Here is an 18,887-nt window from a genome sequence, read left to right as displayed (position 1 = left end):
CTGTGGCAGCCATGGTACCCTACCCAGAAGGAGAGTCTCCCTGCAGGAGAGTCCCCTCCCGCTGGCATAGCAATGATGTGAGGTGGTATAGAATAAAATCTGGGTCCCAACAATGCCCCCTCTGGGCTTCTGCAAAAATTAACCCTGTCCTGGCCAGACTAGGACACCCATCTACTGATGAATATTGCAGGAGCTTTTTTGCTTTAGCAAAATTTTCCAGTGGAGTCAATGTCACAAAAAACATTTAGAGTTGCAGTGTTCGGACAAAAATATAAAGGTAGGCAGAAGAGAGAGATTAGCCAGGATCTTTAAAATATGTGAAGGTGTGATCTCATTTCTTATTATACAGAGAAGAATCTATGTGGAACAGAGAATCTTGAGTGTACCAGTTGAAGGAAGAGCCTAAATGAGCCTTTATGGACAGCAAGGCCACTTATACATGTAGTACTTGAGGAATACATGTATTAAAGGTTCTTTTTCATACCGGTTTGATTATTTTCAATTTTTGCTAGATAAGTGTGAAGTAGAAAAATGGCGAGGAAGACTTTAAATAAATTAGGTAAAACAACTAAAACTGGGGCACAGTACTGAATTTCTTTCTAATACTAAGAGCACTAAGTCTCTAGAAAGTTCCAGTCCTTTTATTTTTCCCATTTTAGAATCAATGTTTTTGATAATACAGAAAGTTACTGGAGATAGCTGAAAAAAAAATTAAATTAAATATGTGTACGGTCTTTGTAATTTTAAGAAGATGTGAGCTTTTAACAGTTTGTTAATTTTCAGCATTTCTTTTTTCTGAGTGAAGTAAATGGACAGCTAGGATTCAGGACTACTCAACAGTACCTATGAAAATTTAAATATGAATCTTCATTTCATGCAGTATATTCATTTGCATATGCTAAATCAGCTTTCAAAATCTGGTGTTTGTGAAGACTTTTTAGTGGCATGATTATGTCAGATGTGCTTCAGTGAACTCTTCTAGTTTGCAGGCAGCAATTGTCAGTACGTTGGTTCATCAGAGTAAGATGACAGTTCTCGAAAGGTTCAGAGATAGTTTTATAATTATTGTTAGCATGATTCTTGAAAGAAATTATGAGCATCTCATAAACCCAGATGGGAGTTTGTTACGTTGTTGATAAATGTGTTTTACATTTTTAAATTGATAAACAGTGAAAAGCAGAAAAGATACAATAAGGCAGATGGTTGTTTATAAAGCACTTTTAAGTTGCTGCAATTCAAAGAATGGTACTAATTGTTAAAAAGAAGACAAAAATTGGAATGGGGGAGTGTTTCAATGAATTCATTATGAGCTTTTTAAAAATAAAACCTTCAGCAGCTTTAGTTCAATGAGAACCATTCTTGCCATTCTGAGTTTACATGCAAAAGTTAAGATTCTTATTAAACTTTTGTACCAACCATTCTCATGTAGCTGAAATTAAAGCTACAGCTAATTTACCTGTATGTATCTGTTTCTTTCTTTTCCTTTTTGGTGGTTTGGAAAAACCCAAAATTTATTGCATAGCAGAATGAAGTTGAATTATCATCAGACTTATTGTTTCCATTTAAAAAGAATGGGCACAGTAACAAATTCCAAAATCAAGCAGATATTTTATAGCAAGGAAGTAATGGTAGCTAGTTGACTTGTTTTCTGTTCAAGGAGTGGTGAAAAAAATGGTTTTTTGACAACTATGTGGCCAATATAAATATATATTTAAATAGTACTTAAGTAGAACACCAGTCAGTATGTGTTATAAAACAAGTTGGTGCACCTTTCTCTTGTGAATATTTAGGTCGAGTTTCCATTAGTTATGTTAAAAGTTTCTGTGAAAGATGAAGTATTTTCCTACTTTTTCAGTATGAGTTTTTTGAAAAATAGATATGTAGATTTACTGCCTTCATCAAGCATCTCTTCTAGCATATGTTTATTTTCAGTTGCAGAGCTACAGAAGGGCTTGATCTCTTTTACAGGATTTTCAGCTTTTGCATGATAGTCTTTTATGCTTTCTGTATTTTCAACAAGATACCTATACATTTCATTTCTCGGGGAATATTTTTATTAGCACTTAGCAGAACACTTTACTTTTTGTAAGTAAAGCTGTATCAGTTGTGTCAATCCTTAATATAAGTAATTTGTTAAGATGCAAAGTTATATCAGGCTGATCAGCTAAAATATGCAGAGTGCCTTTAAGCAGAAACATCCTAACCATTATAATAGCTACAGGGCTATCTGCCTACTCTAGTGGTGGAGCTTCCAGATATAAAGGAGATCCTAGATGAAACTTGCTGTGGTGAAGTGCAAGAGGTAATCATGGTAAATGGAGCTAGTATAACTGACTTCTAGGGGAGAAAATGTGCTTATTTTCAAGTTTTATAAGGTGGTCATATGTAATGATTAACTTAAGTTTTCTGAAGTTTGTGTGGAAACTTTAAAAGAAGCACCACAAGTCCTCTGTAGCTGTTATCTAATCCTCTGGGAAGAGTACTGAATGTCAAGACTGTTACAGTCAGAATGTGACATAGACCAAGAGAAGAAATAACATTTGTTTTAATCTCTTGCTCCATATTTAAATCCAAAATAATTAATTGCTCTAGGCAGTGTTGGCCTACTTTTATGGCACTTCAGGATAATATTTAAACTCTGTGAAAAGTTTGAAAGCTCTTCGTGTGCAACTGTCTTCATTCCATTTTTAGTACCAAACAGCTGTGCTTTCTACATGCGGCCAGGTTTTGACCTTACTTTAATTGTGGGAAAAGTAATTTCAACCTCTCCTTCTCTGAGTGAAGTAGAAGACCATTTAAGAAGGCCTTATAACTGCATGTCTCAACACCAAGCTCTAAAACTCTATTGGGAGTTTGTTGTTCTTATGTAGCTTTCAGTAATGTCCTCCAGGACTACTTAGCAATCAATTTCTTTACTAGAAAAATGTATAAAAGTCTGTGCACTTCAGGTTCAGAAATACAGATCTTTAAGAAATCAGAATAAGCTCATCCTTCAGTTGAGAGTTTGTTTCATTTAAAGTGTATCTGCTTTAAATATCAAAGCCATGCCATTTTTAGGTGCTCCTGTTGGTATGCATCCTGCCACCTATTCCCAGGTTCCTCTGCTAGTCAGTTCAATGGGACAAACCTGGCTGTGTTTACACACTAGGGAACAAGAGGCTGAGAAGCAGTGCTGTGGAAAGGGACTTGGGGTTTTTTATTAGTGCAGTGCTGCATATCAGTAAACAATGTGCTATGCAGCTGGGGATATCAGGCCCATCAGTGCCAGGTAGCCAGGGGAGGGGATTGTCCTGCTCTGCTCTGCACTGGGGTGGTCTCACCTTGAGTATTGTGTGCAGTTTTGGGCACCATAATATCAAAAAGACATTAGGCTGTTAGCAGTCCGAAGGAGGGCCATGAGGCTGGTGAAGGAGCTGGTGGGGAAGCCATATGAGAAGTGGCTGAGATAACTTGGTTTGTTTGAACTGCAGGAGACTGAGGGAAGACCTTGTCATGTCCTCAATATCCTCACATGGGAAAGGAGAGGGGCAAGAACTGACCTCTTCATTCTTGTGTACCAGTGATGGGACACAAAGTAACAACATGAAGCTGAGTTCGGGTAGGTTCATGTTAAAGATATGGAAAATTTCTTCACCTAGAGGTAATGGGACACTGAATAGGTTCCACAGGAAAGTGGTGACAGCACCTAGGCTGTCTGAGTTCAATAAACATTTACACAACACTCAGGGACATGGTGTGAATCTTTGGGCTATCCAGTGCAGGAACAGGAGCTGGACTCAATGATCCTCATGAATCCCTTCTAACTCAGCTTATTCTGTGATTCTATTAAAGTTTCAGTTTCAAAGTGCATATTGCCTTCCACCAACTGATTTTTCAAGACATGTGTCATGATGCATTTGAAAAGGTATTACCTGATAGTACATATCCTACTACTCAATTCTATTCGTGTTTTGCAAAAGTGTACCTAAGACGGTCGTATGCTGTGAAATCAGTTTATACGAGTAGAAAAGGAAACAGCTGGTTTGATAACATGAGCTTATACTCACAGTTGTCAGCCAGGAGCTCTTGTTTGTTCTGAATTTTGATCTACTATTAAGTTTACAGTGTCATATTGCTTCTTTCTGAAGTGTTTTGGGCATGTCAGGGACCACTGGGTGCTACTTTGCTAGGACTGCATAAGGATTAAACATGAAGTAAAAAGGTCTGATAAATTCTTGCAGATATCAGTATAGTTCAGTGCTCTTGTTTGCAGTGGTCTAGTATGCAAGAAATACTCCCAGGTGTATATGGTTGTAGGTAAATAAAATTCAAATAATTTTCACGGCAGGTAAATTGAATTTAGCTTCTGGGATTAAATGAACAGGGCTTATGCCTTTATTAATGTTCAGCTCTTTATTAAAAATATCAGCATGGCAGGGGGCCTGACACAGAGCTCTGGTCACCATGGAACTGGAGATTAATGACAGTAAGATCAAGTGCTATGGGTGAGAATCAGGGAAAGGCCAACAAGGCTGACATCCTAGTCAGGGCTGGGACTCTCCTACAGACCACCCAACCAGGATGAAGAGAGGGATGTATTATTATATAAGCAGCTGGAGGATGATTCAAGATTGCCAGCCCTTGTTCTTGTAGGAGATTTAACTTGCCAGGCATCTGCTGGGAGCTCCACACAGTGGAAAAGAGGCAGTCTAGGGGCTCTTGGAGTGTATAGAGGAAAGCTTCTTGTCACAGCTGGTGAGCAAGCCTGCCAGGGGTGGGGCTCTTCTGGACCTGCTGTGTGCAAACAGAGAGGAGCTGGTAGGAGATGTGGTGGTCAGAGTTCCCATCTTGAGCACAGCAACCAGAAAATGATAAAGTTTTCGATTCTTGGTGAAGTAAGGAACAATAAAAATTTCTATCCTGTATTTCCAGAAGGTGGATTTTGTCCTATTTATGGGATTGATTCAGAAAGTTCCCTAGGAAGCAGCCCTTAAAAACAAAGTGGTGAGGAAGATGGACATGTTTCAGGAAATAAATCTTGAAGGTGCAGGACGAGGCCATCCCTGTGTGCTGTAAGAAAAGCCAGAAAAGAGGACTGGCCTGGCTGGCTGAGCAGGGAGTTTTCACAGGAACTCAGGGGGGAAAAGAAAAGAGAGTTGAAAAAAAAAGTGGGCAACTCAGGAAGTATTCAAGGATGTTGTTAGGTCATGCAGAGAGAAAATTAAGAGAGGCAGAAGCTCCATTAGAAGTTAATCTGGCAGCTTCTGTAAGGAATAATAACAAGTGTTTTATAAATATTTTAATAAAAAAGGACAAAGGAAGAAACATCCATTATTTATTGAATGCTAGGGGGTGAAAACAGTCACCAAAGATGAGGAAAAGGCTGGTGTTTTTCACAGCTTAGTTTCAGTGTTCTACAGTAAAACTGGTTATCCTCTGGACAGCCAGTCTCCTGAGCTGGTAGACAGGGACAGGGAGCAGAATAGATGCCCTGTAATCCAGGAGGAGGTAGGTGGTGACCAGCTGTGCTACACAGGTGTTCACAAATCTATGGGAGGATGTGGATGCCTAAAGGTTTTTAGCATCAGCAGAAGTCCTATGAGGAGCTTCTGAAGGAGCTGGGGTTGTTTAGGCTGGGGAAAATGGGTCCTTTTCAGTTAAAACTAACTTAATCCTGTTTATTTTTTATTTTACTAATATTCTGGAGCCAAGAGACAAAATGGTGAAGACATCTTGCTTTTCAAAGCAAGATGCTTATGGCTCTGGATTTACATATAATTAATCCTTCAGTCCACTGATGAATATCCGGCCATTTCTGCTGAGCAGTGAAAGGTGGCAGAATTAGATGATGCATGACACATCACTGTTTTTTTGTCTGTGACTGCAAACACTGGTGTGCTTTAACTGTGTTAATCTGATATGTGAGTTGGTTTTGGCATAGACTTTTAACCTTTTGAAACTGTAGCGCTGCCTCACCACCTTAACAACATTTTTTTCTGTAATGGTTGTAATAATCAGAACAGCTCTTTTCTTCCAGATCCTTTTACAAAACTCATCACTACTGTGAAATTTAGAGATAAGATAGTTGTAGCTATATAGAGAGGATTGGAATATTGAAATTGTATTCATAATCTTCATTTAAAGTTGTTCCACTGTCAAACTTTTGAGCTTTTCATAGTTTCCAGTTCTCTTTTGCAGACTTCTAATCATTATGTTTCTTGTCTCACCTTGGGCCAGGGGTCTTGCTTTCTGCTGATGTTTAATTGCTTGTTGTGCAGGTGCTTGATTGTATAATGTTCTTAGTATTGATACATATATATGCATATTTATGTATATTTTTTAAAAAAATGGGAATTTCCATAAGATGGACTTAGTAATTAAGCCATTTCTAAAGCCAAATAATTGTCAGGTGGTTTCTAAAATTAGAGATGCTTCTCTTAAAAAAACCAAAAAAAACCCACCAAAAAATAAACCAACAGGTGTCAGCAAAGACCATGTGAAAAAACATTGGGTCAAATCAGATCAATAGTATGTGCTGCACTCATGACAAATCCCTGTTGTCTTTCATTTAATTCTCTCAAAATACCTTGAGATCTTAGTTGTGATCAGTCAGCTCAAAATACAGAATATCACAACTGTGTATGAAGGTTGAATTGAATTGCTTTCAGTAGAAAACATAAGAAACCACATAGACATAGTTTCATCTAAATAAATTGTTCTCCCACACTGTAATCCAAGTGAGGTCTTTGTGGATTTTTAAATACCACTGATTTTTTTTTTCTCTCTCTCTAATGTTTTTCCTTTTTTAGCCTGCAATGAACTGAGGCTTTAGAAAGTCCATTAAGCTTTTAGGGTCCTTTGTTCTGTGATGGTGAGGGTTTTTTTCGTTGTTTTTGGGTTTTTTGTTTGTTTGTCTGGGGTTTTTTGGGTTTTGTTTTTGTTTTTTTGTTTTGTTTTGGGGTTTTTTTGTCCCAGTTCTTAAGTAAGTCTATCGAAGAGCAGTATGTCAAAAAGTTCATTGCATCTGTTATTAGTACATATTGGCAGGTTTGTCACCTCAGGGTCAAAATAAAGCTCATTCAACCAAGGCTATGGCAGCCACCGTAGCAAGCCTCAGGTCAGTCCCACCACTTGAGATTTGCTGTAGAGCAGTCAGCTGGAGTTCATTTTGCATTTGTTTCACTGAAAATTACCGCTCCTACACTGTGAAGAGGAAAACATTGTGAGTAGACTACTGTATGTTCTAGGATTGATGACATTGCTTCTAGTGTTTTGTACTTGTTTGTTTTTAAGATAAGTTACAAAACCTCCAGCCTGTGTACTCTGCTGTGAAGTTATTAGAAAATGCTAATAGTGCTGAGGAGTCTATTCTCTTCTATTAAATATAAATTATTTGAAAATAGTATCCTTTTTATGCCCATGGAAGGTCCATTTTTGAGAAACAGATTCAAAAGATTGTAACTTGTTATGTTAGGTGTAAATTAATACTTAAAATAATTTCAAAGGTGTGAGGTTCTGACAGTGTATGAAGTTCAGTCAAAGGCGCAACTTCACAAAAAAAATAAGCAAGGCTGATTTTTGTACATCCGTATGTGGATTTCTTAGAAGAACTGATGATGTTCAGCTGTTACACGTTTTAAGTGCAGTTCTGTCACAGGATAAGAGTTGATAAATAAACCTAAGGTCACATTAGCTTTGCATCTCTAAAGAAATGAAAACAAACCCTTGCATTTTTCTTCAAGTATAGAAAGTTATGGCTGAGTGACATACTGCAGAGGGTAGAGATGGTCAGACTTCAGTGATTTCTAAACTAAAAAATACCACTAAAGATTTTTATTCTACTTTTTTCCTTTTTTTTCTCTAATGTGTGTTCATGTAGGAGGTTAAAATACAGTTAACTCAGAATGTTATTGGAGGAATAGTAAACTACTAAGGACACTAATAATGTACTAACCCCTTTTATGATACAACTTAGAAAAATCTAAGAATTCAATCAAGAAGGAAAATGCCAATGCAGCTGTGTTTTATTAGCTAGAGTATACTTAATTTTAAATACACTAGCTCTCTTATTCTGACAAATCTAGCCATTCATAAAAACATGCAACTAATATTATTGTCACTTGATTCTCTTACTCTCTTCACTCTGATTTACTTTGAGAACTCTTTAAAAATAATGAAAAGTGATCTGAGGGAGTGTTTAATGAGTATTTTTTCACAAGCTGGCATCTTTGGAGGCAGAAGCGTCTATCCTCTAAGTGTGTTGTTGCCAACACATTGTGCTCATGATGGGAAGTAGCCATTCTTAAATTCGAGAGCATAGTTCTGTCTTCATTCATATTTAATCCTTGGAGCAGTGAAAAGTGATAGCAGAAGTAGTAATAGTGATGATAACTTTCTGTTTTGAGTATCTGTAGATGGGGAATATAATGTGGGAAATCTCAGATGCATCCAGCTGGATCTGGTCAACCAGAAGGATATATTCAATCTGTAGTTTTGTCTATATCCTTTTTCCCCCCAAAATCTGCTACAAGTGTGTAGGAGTAGGCAGTGGAGTGGACAACTTGGGTTAACAGCTTGTGCTTCCTCATCATTCTTAATCTTGTAATCTGTCCTCTGTTGTGGTTGTAAATGTCAACCAATCCCATGCGCCTTAACCTTTGTTGTGTCACAAGTGTTTTATTCTTTATCATGTGTTACCCATACACCAGGCATTTTACAGGGTTGTTGGTATTTTGGTCATGAGGGATGCACATATGGGGAAAGAAGGGGACATGTGGCATTTGATTGTCTTCAAAAGAGACTTTGTGGTTTGTGCTAGCCTAGGGGTTTCTCACATCTGTCATGAATCCATGACTGTTGGTTACATGGTAATAATTTCCAGTGACACCTGATAGATGCCAGATTAGAAGTGAGAGGCCATAATTTATACAAGCTTATGCTGATTTTTTAGTATGTTTTTAGGTGAGAATTCACTTGATAAAACATTTTGCTAATTTGAGTAATTTACTTGGTCTTTTTTCTTATTTTCCTTCTGGAGCAGGTTTGCTGTTCTATTTGTACATGTATGTATTTGTGTATGTAATCTTCTGGTGGATAGCCATGGTTGGTTTTGAAAGTGGGAGGACATTTGTTGGGGAGAGAAGAAAAGACTTTAGAGGGCTTAGGTTGTAAAGCACAGCATGGGAGGGGAACTTGATGGGCAAGGCTCAGTGCACTTCACTGAGTCCCAGCATGCGTTTTGGTGTGGAGCTGAAGCAGCTCCTCTGGATTAGCATGTAGGTGTTATTAATCAAGTCACTGAGTTGTGACCTTTTGTCTGTATACCTGGCAGTCTCTGTTATGGAAAAGCTGACTAGTGGGTCAGCTGCAGTTCTGCTCTTCCTCATATATTCTATGCTGTGTTTTTGGTGTTTGTACAATGTGGTACAAGACTTTTTTCAATTTGTCACAGTCTTAAAATGGCAGGGTTATTATTTTACACTGAGTTATTCTAGAATTGCCTCCTTGCTTTGTGGGAATTCTTTTTTCAGCACTCTTTTCCAGACTCTGTTTAAAGACCTCCTATGCTTAGTGTGTTGAAGTGTCTCATTGGTACTTGTCTCCACTTTTAATTGTATTTAGACTTCAGTACCTTCGTGATTTTTGTAACTTTAAACATGGTGTCACTGGTTCTTAGTATTTTATTTCAGTTTTCACTTAGTTCTTAGACAGGTATGGATCTTTTGATCGTGTAGTTTCAGAATGCTGTAATGCAAAGTTTTCAAAAACTAAAATTTTCTCAATGCTTTTTGGTCATTGAAAACAATTAGTAATAAAGTCCTCTATATGAACCGTAATCTTAAAAGAGCATATGTTGTAGAAAGCCAGGACCTTAGCAATTGATTTACATTACATTTGTGTATACCAGACCTTGGTTTCCCCTTGTAGTTTTAGTTTTGCTCTGCAGAGTGTAAGCAGCATTATAGTCCTGTTGTCATTGTGCAGAATATTTCACAATGCAATGGTAAAATCTCAGGTTTGTCATAAGATAATGTGCTTCTCTCTGTTCTTTTTGCTTTCTGTCCAAGTCATTATATTTAATTTTTTTGTCATTAAAATAACCTGTTTTCCGGATCCATATGAAGGCTCACTGGTCACAATGTAGGTCTATACCCCAATTATCCATAAGGCTTTTGGACTTTGTAGATTACGTATTTGAGACCACAAGCACTTTGAAAAGGCACTTCTGGAGGGACTCTGTGTTATATCCAACATAAATCAAGACTGATTTATTTTAAGCTCCTGAGAAAGGCACTTTCTGTGGGCGCTGAAGGTTGGTTCCACTCCTGAACCATATGCATAAGGCTCTCAACCTTGTTCACCACAGATGAAGGAAAACTACAACGAAGAAATGATAGCAGAGATTATATACTTGTGCTTTTAATATGCTGAGAATAATCTACTTGGTTTTAGTGCTCAGGATGTGTTCTACTCATCTGTGGTCCCTGCTCTCATCAGCTTGCCTTTATTACAGGAATTTTTTTAGTCAAACAAAATTAGAATAGCTGTGATTTCATTTAGGGCAGAAGTTTCTCAGGCTTATGGAAAGCAGAACACGGGCTCCTTTGCTCAATGAGACCAATTTAAAATACAGGCAGTGTAGTTTCCTTCCAGAGAAGACCACTTTGTTCTGAGAAGAAAATTTTCTCTATCACTCAGTTTGAGTGCAACCTTTTTTGACAGTCGAAGTGTTATGCTTTCCATGGCTGGACAGGATTGGTCCCTTGCTATCAGAATAGGTCATGAGAGGATTGGAATTTTTTGGTATTTGTGTTTTGGATTTTTTTTCCTTCCTCCAGTTCACTCAACAGTCAGTAAGAACACCTTGATAGTTTTAACTACAGATATTTATCTTATTTGGGATGTATTTTTCTGTTAGCACTTGGATGTGAATGAAGCACAGAAATACACTAATATGAGGTGGAAGTTTTCAGTATCTCATGCAAGAAATACAGAACTTCCAGTTTCTTCTCCATTTGTTGGGGTTTTTTTGTTTGTTTTTTTTTGTTTGTTTGTTTGTTTTGTGTTTTTGTTGTTGTTGTTTTTTGTTTGGTTTGTTTTTTTCTTTTTTTGTTATTTTGGTTTTTTGGTTTTTTTTGTTTGTTTGGAGGTTTTGTTTTGTTTGTTTTTGTTTTGTTTTTCAGTCTTGGACACAGTGATACCTGTTCTTCAGCCACCTTATTATTGCCTTGAATTACAGTGCTTGAATTATTCTGCTTACAGATTTTCCATGCCTTAACCAGTTTCAAGAGCCTTAGGAAAAGTGCAGCTATCCCAGGTTAGCATGACTACCATGAATAGGACTCTCTAGTAAGTGCTACAGTTTGCACTGAGAACGTCTGGATCTGAACAATTTGTTGTTTGATAGTTCAGATGATTTATTGATGTAGGATGAATTGATCAGCCTCTGTCATTATATACCTGCAGTGATGAGTAGCTGTGTGACTGAGTGATAATTAGTCCAGGAGAGTTTCATAGAGTGTAACCAGAACCACCTACTCATGCAAGAAGTCAAAATACGCTTCTCAACATTCTACAGTAGTTTCTACAATAGTTTTTAGATGTAAAATATAGAACACCAGCATGCATAAGATAATATTGCTACTTAGAGAAGTTGTGGCTATATAAATTGTATAGATTTGAAGTACTAAGTCTAACTAGTTCTATATAAAAAATATCACACAGTTTGCATTTCTTTTTGCTTCCTGTAGGAAAGATATTTTAATAATTATTATTTTTTAAATTACTTATCAACCATAAAATCAGAAGAAGTTGTTAAAAGCCTAAAAATCCAAAGTGTTGGGTAGTATTGCAGCCATTTTCTTAGATTGGACAGAATTTTGCTAGATTTTCCTAGGCAGGACTGAATTTTGTCAAATTTTCCAGACACATCTATGATAGAATTCAGGAAGTCTGGCCATTAGTGATATTTTCAAATCTTGAAAATTCTGGACTTGGATGGCACTTCAAGAAATCTTGTGTATCAGTTTCCATCATTTATGACTGCTAGTGCACCAGCCATTGCTAGGATATCCCTAAACGTGTTGATCTATTGCAAAAAAGCCCTCAACCCCTCCTATGGCTACATACATACACACACACACCCCCTCACATATACATACACATGTATAGGTACATACACATATATACACATATATATAGACTGTGGCAGTTTTAGGAGTTGTCTTGTTTGAGGGGTTTTTAAATGGCATTTTTTCCTGAAATCTCCCTGGGCAATGCAGGCCATCCAGGTGCTGAGCTGTCTGAAGATGATAAGCCTCCACCTCCTGTATCTTTCTTTATGTTTGCTTTTATTGGAAGTATTCATTAGGTTAAGTCTTTGTCACACCAGAGTGTTCTACTGATTCCACACTCCTATTTTTAAGGCTGTATTGCTCTTTATTGTATTAGAGTAGTGCATAAAGAGTTAGTTAGAATGACAGCCCCATTGAGATGGGCTGTGGAAAAATTGAGTAAAAGTTTTTTCTGCTCTGAAGACACACAGTCTAAATAAATGAGAAAGAATAGAAGAAATAGATACAAACAGATGTAAAAAGGGTAGACTTTCACAAGTTGTGTCTGAAGTATATTTTCTGCATAGCAGTTTTTCACTTCCAAGTTTTCTTTTAGTGATTTTAACAGTGAGTAGATGCCTGAATTGAGAGTTAAAACCAAAATTTCCATGTTGTAGTCCATGTTATCATTATACTCAATTTAATACTGGTACAACATTAGCATTTGAGACTGCAGGAACATAACTGCTTTACTTGTTGGTGTTACACTGTAGTTGATTTCGGTGAACCATAAAAAGTTTGCCCCTGAAGGCAAAATTACACTGTATGCATGTTCCTAGAATATTGCTTTGGGCATAAACATGCCTTAAATCAACTTATCGCTCGCTGCTGAGTTCCTTCTCCAAATGCAGTTTTTGTATGGATAATAATGTTCAGAAGGACTGAGTTTCTGTAAACCATTAAGTTTTTTGAACATAATTCTATCAGTAAATGTATTTAAGCAGGATCAGAAAGAATTCTTATAATCCTAATAAAATTTTGGGGGTTTAGAGAAAGGAAAGGAGGGGCATATACCAACATTTTTAATTAGCTTTCATTAGCACTTGTGGTTTGTTCCTATGTGATCAAAACATTTGCATATTGTGTTTCTTCACATTTACATAATAAAACTTTTGTACTTCATTGAAACTTCTTTTTTTAATTGTGCATTTGATAAGTTAAATTTGAAGTTTATGACACCCTGGCTCCTACTTGCTTGGATGATAGTGTGTAGTTAAGATGCCATCATTTGAGACCTTTGTTAATAACGATGTTTCTGTTGGGTCTTAAATATACTGTGAGTTCAGATGGATGTAACTGTGGCCTTGAGGTGCTTGTCTAAAGAATACTGTCCGGATTTGTATCCAAATATTCTTGGATTAATATTCTGAGACATAGATCTTGTCCTGTCTGGAATTTAAATACCATCCCCTGAGCCTTAAAGAGAAGGCAAGCACCATTTCAGCTTCCTAAAATGAGTCCTTTATTTTGCTTCTTTAATTTTCCTTTTTTTTCTCTCTCTTCCAACTCTTATAACCATTGAAATCCAGGCAGTAACAATCACATAATTTTTACATAGATGAAGTGCCCGTTTGTTCCTCAGTTTAATTCCCAAATTAATTATAGTTAGAAAGTACTTACATCTGCATCTCCATTTTTCTTAGAATATGTAAGGGCAGAAAAAAAATATCCCTAGATAGTAGCCAAGAATTTGAAATGTGAACAACTTTGTTGCATTTAAGAGGGCGAGTCTTTTGTTGCAACAAGGTTGATTTTTGTGGGGTTTGGGGTTTTTTTGTTTTCTGGTGTATTTTGTTTGTTTTGGTTTTGTGGTTTTGTTTGGGTTTTTATGTTGGTTTTGTTTGTTTAGGTGTTTTTGTTTGTGGTTTTTTAGTGTCTTATTTGGTTTTTGGTTTTTTTTTTCCTTTCTTAATTTTGTTGCTTTCTGAAATTATATCTTTGGTTTCAGTACTGAAATTTCAATTTTATTCCTACACAGAGAAAAGGGACATAAACTCCCCCATATTGGGCGTTCTGTATGGGGTTTTCATCTATTTAGCAGTCTGTGAACCATACCTCCCATGTTCAGTGAGTAGAAATGGCAAGGTAGCTTAGCTGAGGATTCTACAAACCTGCTCTCCATGTACATCATGAAGTGAACCTGGAGGGTAGAGAATGCCAGAAATCAGCTGGTAGACAAAATGATTTAAAAGTATTTCTTTACAGAGAGAGTCTTTCTTCTACACGCCAAGTATATATTAATTGGTTATAAAACTTAGTTTTGAGGTTGTTATTCACCTAATTTTTCATAGACTAGTGCATGGTGGATTCACAGGTACAGTTACCCTTCCATTGTACTCGCAAGAAGTCTTTTCTGTGAAACAGAGAGAATTTTATGTCTAAGGCTTCAAGTTCTATAATTAGTTATACAGTAAAGGATTCAGGAAAGTGGCAAAACATACATAAGTGTTTAGAAGTTTAACGAATTAGCCTTTGTCTACCTATATATGTCATTATTATACGTGTTTTAGTATCTGGTGACATTTCTATTTTTTCTTTTATTCCAGATCATTACTAAATACATTTATGAACTACTTCAGAACGAATGCCATTTGAAGAAAGTAACTCTTCCAGTAAGTATAATTTATTTTTCCAAAGACATTTTTTTTGAATCTGTACCCAGCATAGCCTGTGAACCCATATTCATATAAAGACAAGGTGTGCCAGAGCTCTGTGCAGGGCATTGTTTCAGGTCACTGCCTTTTCATTTTGCATGTGTGTTGGGAAGGATGGATAAATATAATTATTCATAAATAATACAGCCAGGATGAGAACGGTCCTCTCTGCTGGCTGGACAATGCCCTTGCCTACGGATGGGTCCAGGGGTCAAGTGGACTGTTCCATCTCATCCCCCAAAATGTATGGTTCACCTTGCACCTGTATCCCTTCCCTGAAACATCAAGTGCCTGTGACCCCATTGGCCCAAGCCTTGTTCCAGCCCACCTTGAAGCCCCCCTGATAAGGGGTCTCCGAGGGGCCAGACGCTCTCTTGGATCTTCCCCCCTCTTAGGACCTCCACCCTCTCCTAGAGTATCCTCGTGTCTCTTCCCTCCCCCATCTCCCCAGGCCTTGCCACATGCTGCATCTGGCAGCTCGAGGCAGGACCTTTCTCCATCCCTAATAAACCTTATATCCTAAGAGCAACCTTCAGAGATGTCTCGTCTCCATTCACCTAAACCGTCCTGGAGTACAGTGATCCCTACACATGCGTATGCATCTGGAGATGTGGTTCCACGTTAGTTCTCATGTGTTTGATTTCTCCAGCTGAGCCTTCCTTACCTTACCAGATTCTTCAAAATGTGGTGCTTTTAATAGGAGTGCTGTAAGCTTTCTGAAAAATATTTGTGGATATTCTGAGGTGTGAACAGCTGGGTGTAGAGAACAGAAATGTCTTTGCAGGCAGCGAACTACCCTCATATTCAGTATCAGTAAAACACTCCAAGTCATTTTTTTTAAAAACGCTTTTTCAGTAATTTGTAATATGTATGTAATATAAAGTGCTTTTGTTACTTAGTGAAAATATTTAATCAACCCTTGAAAAAGATGAAGTGCTCCCCCACATATCAGAGTGTTTATAAATACATGTGATATGATATGATGATATTCAGATAATTTTATACTCTGTAGTGGAAAGCACAGGGGAGACTGGAGTGTGACAGCACTATGTAGATTTTCCATCATTATGAAGGATTATTCCTATGCTCTTTGAAATCTTTGAATTGCTGTTGTTCTCAGAAGAACCTTCATATTCAGTCAAGGAAAACCTGTTTAGGCTATGGAAGGAAAAGGTCTTTTGCCTTAACACTTCTGTAACATTTCACTATTCCCATTTCTATTCCCTGAGTGTTGCTTAGGGAATGTTTTGATGACCTGACCAAACTACTTACAGTTTCCTGGAAGGCCTTTCCAGTGTCTTGTGGCAGAAGGAGCTGAGCTACAAAGTTCACAGAGAAATCAAAGGGCAATACTCCCAGCTTTATTTGTGGTGTTGGAGCTTGTGTGGGGGTTATCTCGGGGGGCTATTCGGGCTGTTTAGGGTCTTGCACCGATGCCCTGTGAGCCAAGACTGAGAAACCATTTCCCCACTTTAGATTTTATTGTGTAGACAGACATAGGATTGGGTTCATCATAACAATCTGACTGGTGCAGTGCTAGTTATGATCTCCAGCTTTTTGGCTAATTTTCTTTCTTGGTCCAAGAAGTACTTCAGAAAGAAAATGTATCAAAAGACTTTTCAAGCCATGTCACACTTGTCTGTGAAACTATGAAGCTGTCTTTTATAAACTTTGAAGTGCCTGGATTTTAAGGCTATAGGATTTTCTTTGATTAGTAAAAAATAATATGAAGAATATGCATATAAGTGGAGCAGTGCTAAAGCTGATCTATTAGCTCCCAAGCATGAAGATGAAGAAACTCAGGATAAGTATTACAGCACCTCCATCACCTATGTCACACCTGTGGTGATTCATCTGCCTGGCTCTAAGGTTTGGGTTTCTTGGCTTGGAAGAGGAATGGTCCTGACTAGTTCCCACTTTTGGATTAATCTCTTTACTTGTATTTAGAAATCGTATAGTGACAATGGATACAGCTGTTCAGTAATACATTTAAGCTATTCTCAAATATATGATTTTCAGCTTCTGTGAAGTGTCCTAATTCAATTGCATTTTGGAGCAAAATAAGAAGACACAAAATATGCAGATGTCTAATTGTGAGCTTTGTGGAAAAATTCACATGACTTATGAACACCGTTCTTCAGGAGGAGATGTTATGTTTAGCCAGCCCTCACCACGTTCAAAAATAGGTTATGAAGGTATATACAAAAGTGAAAAATTAAAACAACATATCCTGAAGTTTAAAAATTAAAGCTGTGTAAAAGCTAGGTTTAAATTACCACTGACAGACTCCCAAGGACACAAAACTCTCTAGTTAAAACTAATAATGGAAACTAGTAAAAGTAATGAAACAGCTTTTAGGGTGAGAATAGAAGAGAATATAAATGTTGCTAAGATGCATGTAAAATCACAGAAAGTTCAGAAAAAATAAATTTGAGGAGCTTGTTAGAATTGTAAAGGCTAATAATAAAAGAGAGCTCATAAGGCCAGTAGATGATCTGCAGCTAAAATTAACACCAAGGTCAAATAAGAAAAACTAACATTATTAATTCCAATACTACTTGTCCAATTTACACAAACTTAATTTTTGTTTCTAAACAGGATATAGTTCTGAGCAACTGTCTGAAATTTGTCATATCAATAGAGAAGATCTGAGGACAAATTAATATATTGTACAATAAGCAAATTCCAGGATGAGATTATTTTTTAAACCTGGGGTTCTACAAGAAGTCAAACATGAAGCTGCAGAACAACCAATTTAACTTACTGCCGAAATCAGCTAATAATAATAATGTATAATATATAATATATAAACTATATATTGTACTAATAATTAGTGCAAGTTTCTTTAAAAAAATCCAGAATTCATTGCAGGCATCAGAGCTCGCATGAAGAAGAAAAATCTTGTCAGTAAGAGTACAGATATTTCCAGTGAACTGTCAACAATGCATTAAATGCATTTAAAAAGCACAGGAGAAGATAGTCCCCTTAAGAGTTAATAGGTTAGAAGGGGAGAAAAGTGTTCAGATTTTACAGATTTAATAAACTGTTATCAGTGAAATGTTTTTAGGGCCTGACATGGTTGTAAGCAAAAGGAAATAATACAAGCTAACAAATTTCTCTGGGTTTTTTTGTGAAAATTATCTGGGATAGTTAAACCTAAAGCAGGTTATGATGAGTTGGGAAATTATTTATTGAAGCTGAATAACTGGATGATTAAATGACAGGAGATTCAATTCTGGTAAATACAAAATTATGGGAAGATAACTCGCTCTGTAAACACAACAGTGGCCTCTAGATGAGCTATTACAATTCAGGAAAGAGCTTGGAGTGATTGTGAGTAGTTCTCTGAGAACATCAGTGAGTGCTCAATGGCAGTCAAAAACCCTCAAAGCAAATAGGATGGTTGGAATTGTGAGGTATCAAGAACAAAACAGAAAAACATCATCATTCCACTCATTATGTGGGCCCTCATGTTAAACACTGCATGAAGTCTGGATACCATATCAAAAAGGATATGAAGAATTAAAAAGAAATACAGAGGAGGGTTGCAAGGATGATCACAGGCATGAAATTCTTTTCAGACAAAGAAAGATTAAACAAAGATTCTTCAGCTTGGAAAATAGATGGCTGAGGAAGGAATATGACAAATCTATAAAATCATGAAAGGTGAAGAGAAGATGAATAGGAAATGGGTTTTTGCCTTTTTCATAATAGAGAACCTAAGGGGCATCAAGTTTAAATTATCAGGCAGGAGATCTCTACTGAAAGAGACAGTATTATTTCATATATATCCCAATTATATTGTGGAACTCATTGCCACAGAATACTATCAAGGAGAGAGGTAAAATGCAGTTAAAAAAACCATTTGACAATATTAAGGTGGGATAGGTGCCTTGAACTATTTTATGTGCTTGCCTAGTTGTATAAACTGTGGCTTGCAAGGTTCTAAAGTTACTGACTGTCAAAGCCAGGCAAGAATCACTCTATAACCACTCTGTTTTTACTATTCCCCTACGCAATCTGCCGGTTGTCAGAAACAGGACCCTGGACCTTCGTCCGACAAAGATGGTTCATATGTATGTGTGTGTATATATATATATATATATATACACACACACATATAATATACACAGCCTTTTTA

The 18,887-nt window shown here is 37.0% G+C and overlaps 1 protein-coding gene across 7 annotated transcripts in view; it reads left to right on the top strand.

Annotated features, from left to right (window-relative positions):
• Window positions 1–18,887, top strand: part of ARB2A (ARB2 cotranscriptional regulator A) — a 262,882-nt gene that overhangs the window by 38,191 nt on the left and 205,804 nt on the right. For all 7 annotated transcript variants that reach the window (XM_021541557.3, XM_021541554.3, XM_031507505.2 and 4 more), the window contains one exon: window positions 14,639–14,704. In XM_021541557.3, coding sequence (XP_021397232.1) covers window positions 14,639–14,704 — 66 coding nt within the window. The remainder of the gene's footprint in view (window positions 1–14,638; window positions 14,705–18,887) is intronic.

Source organism: Lonchura striata, chromosome Z (assembly GCF_046129695.1).
Source record: "Lonchura striata isolate bLonStr1 chromosome Z, bLonStr1.mat, whole genome shotgun sequence".
NCBI classification, from domain to species: Eukaryota; Metazoa; Chordata; class Aves; order Passeriformes; family Estrildidae; genus Lonchura; species Lonchura striata.
This window is presented reverse-complemented; position numbering and strand designations above follow the sequence as displayed.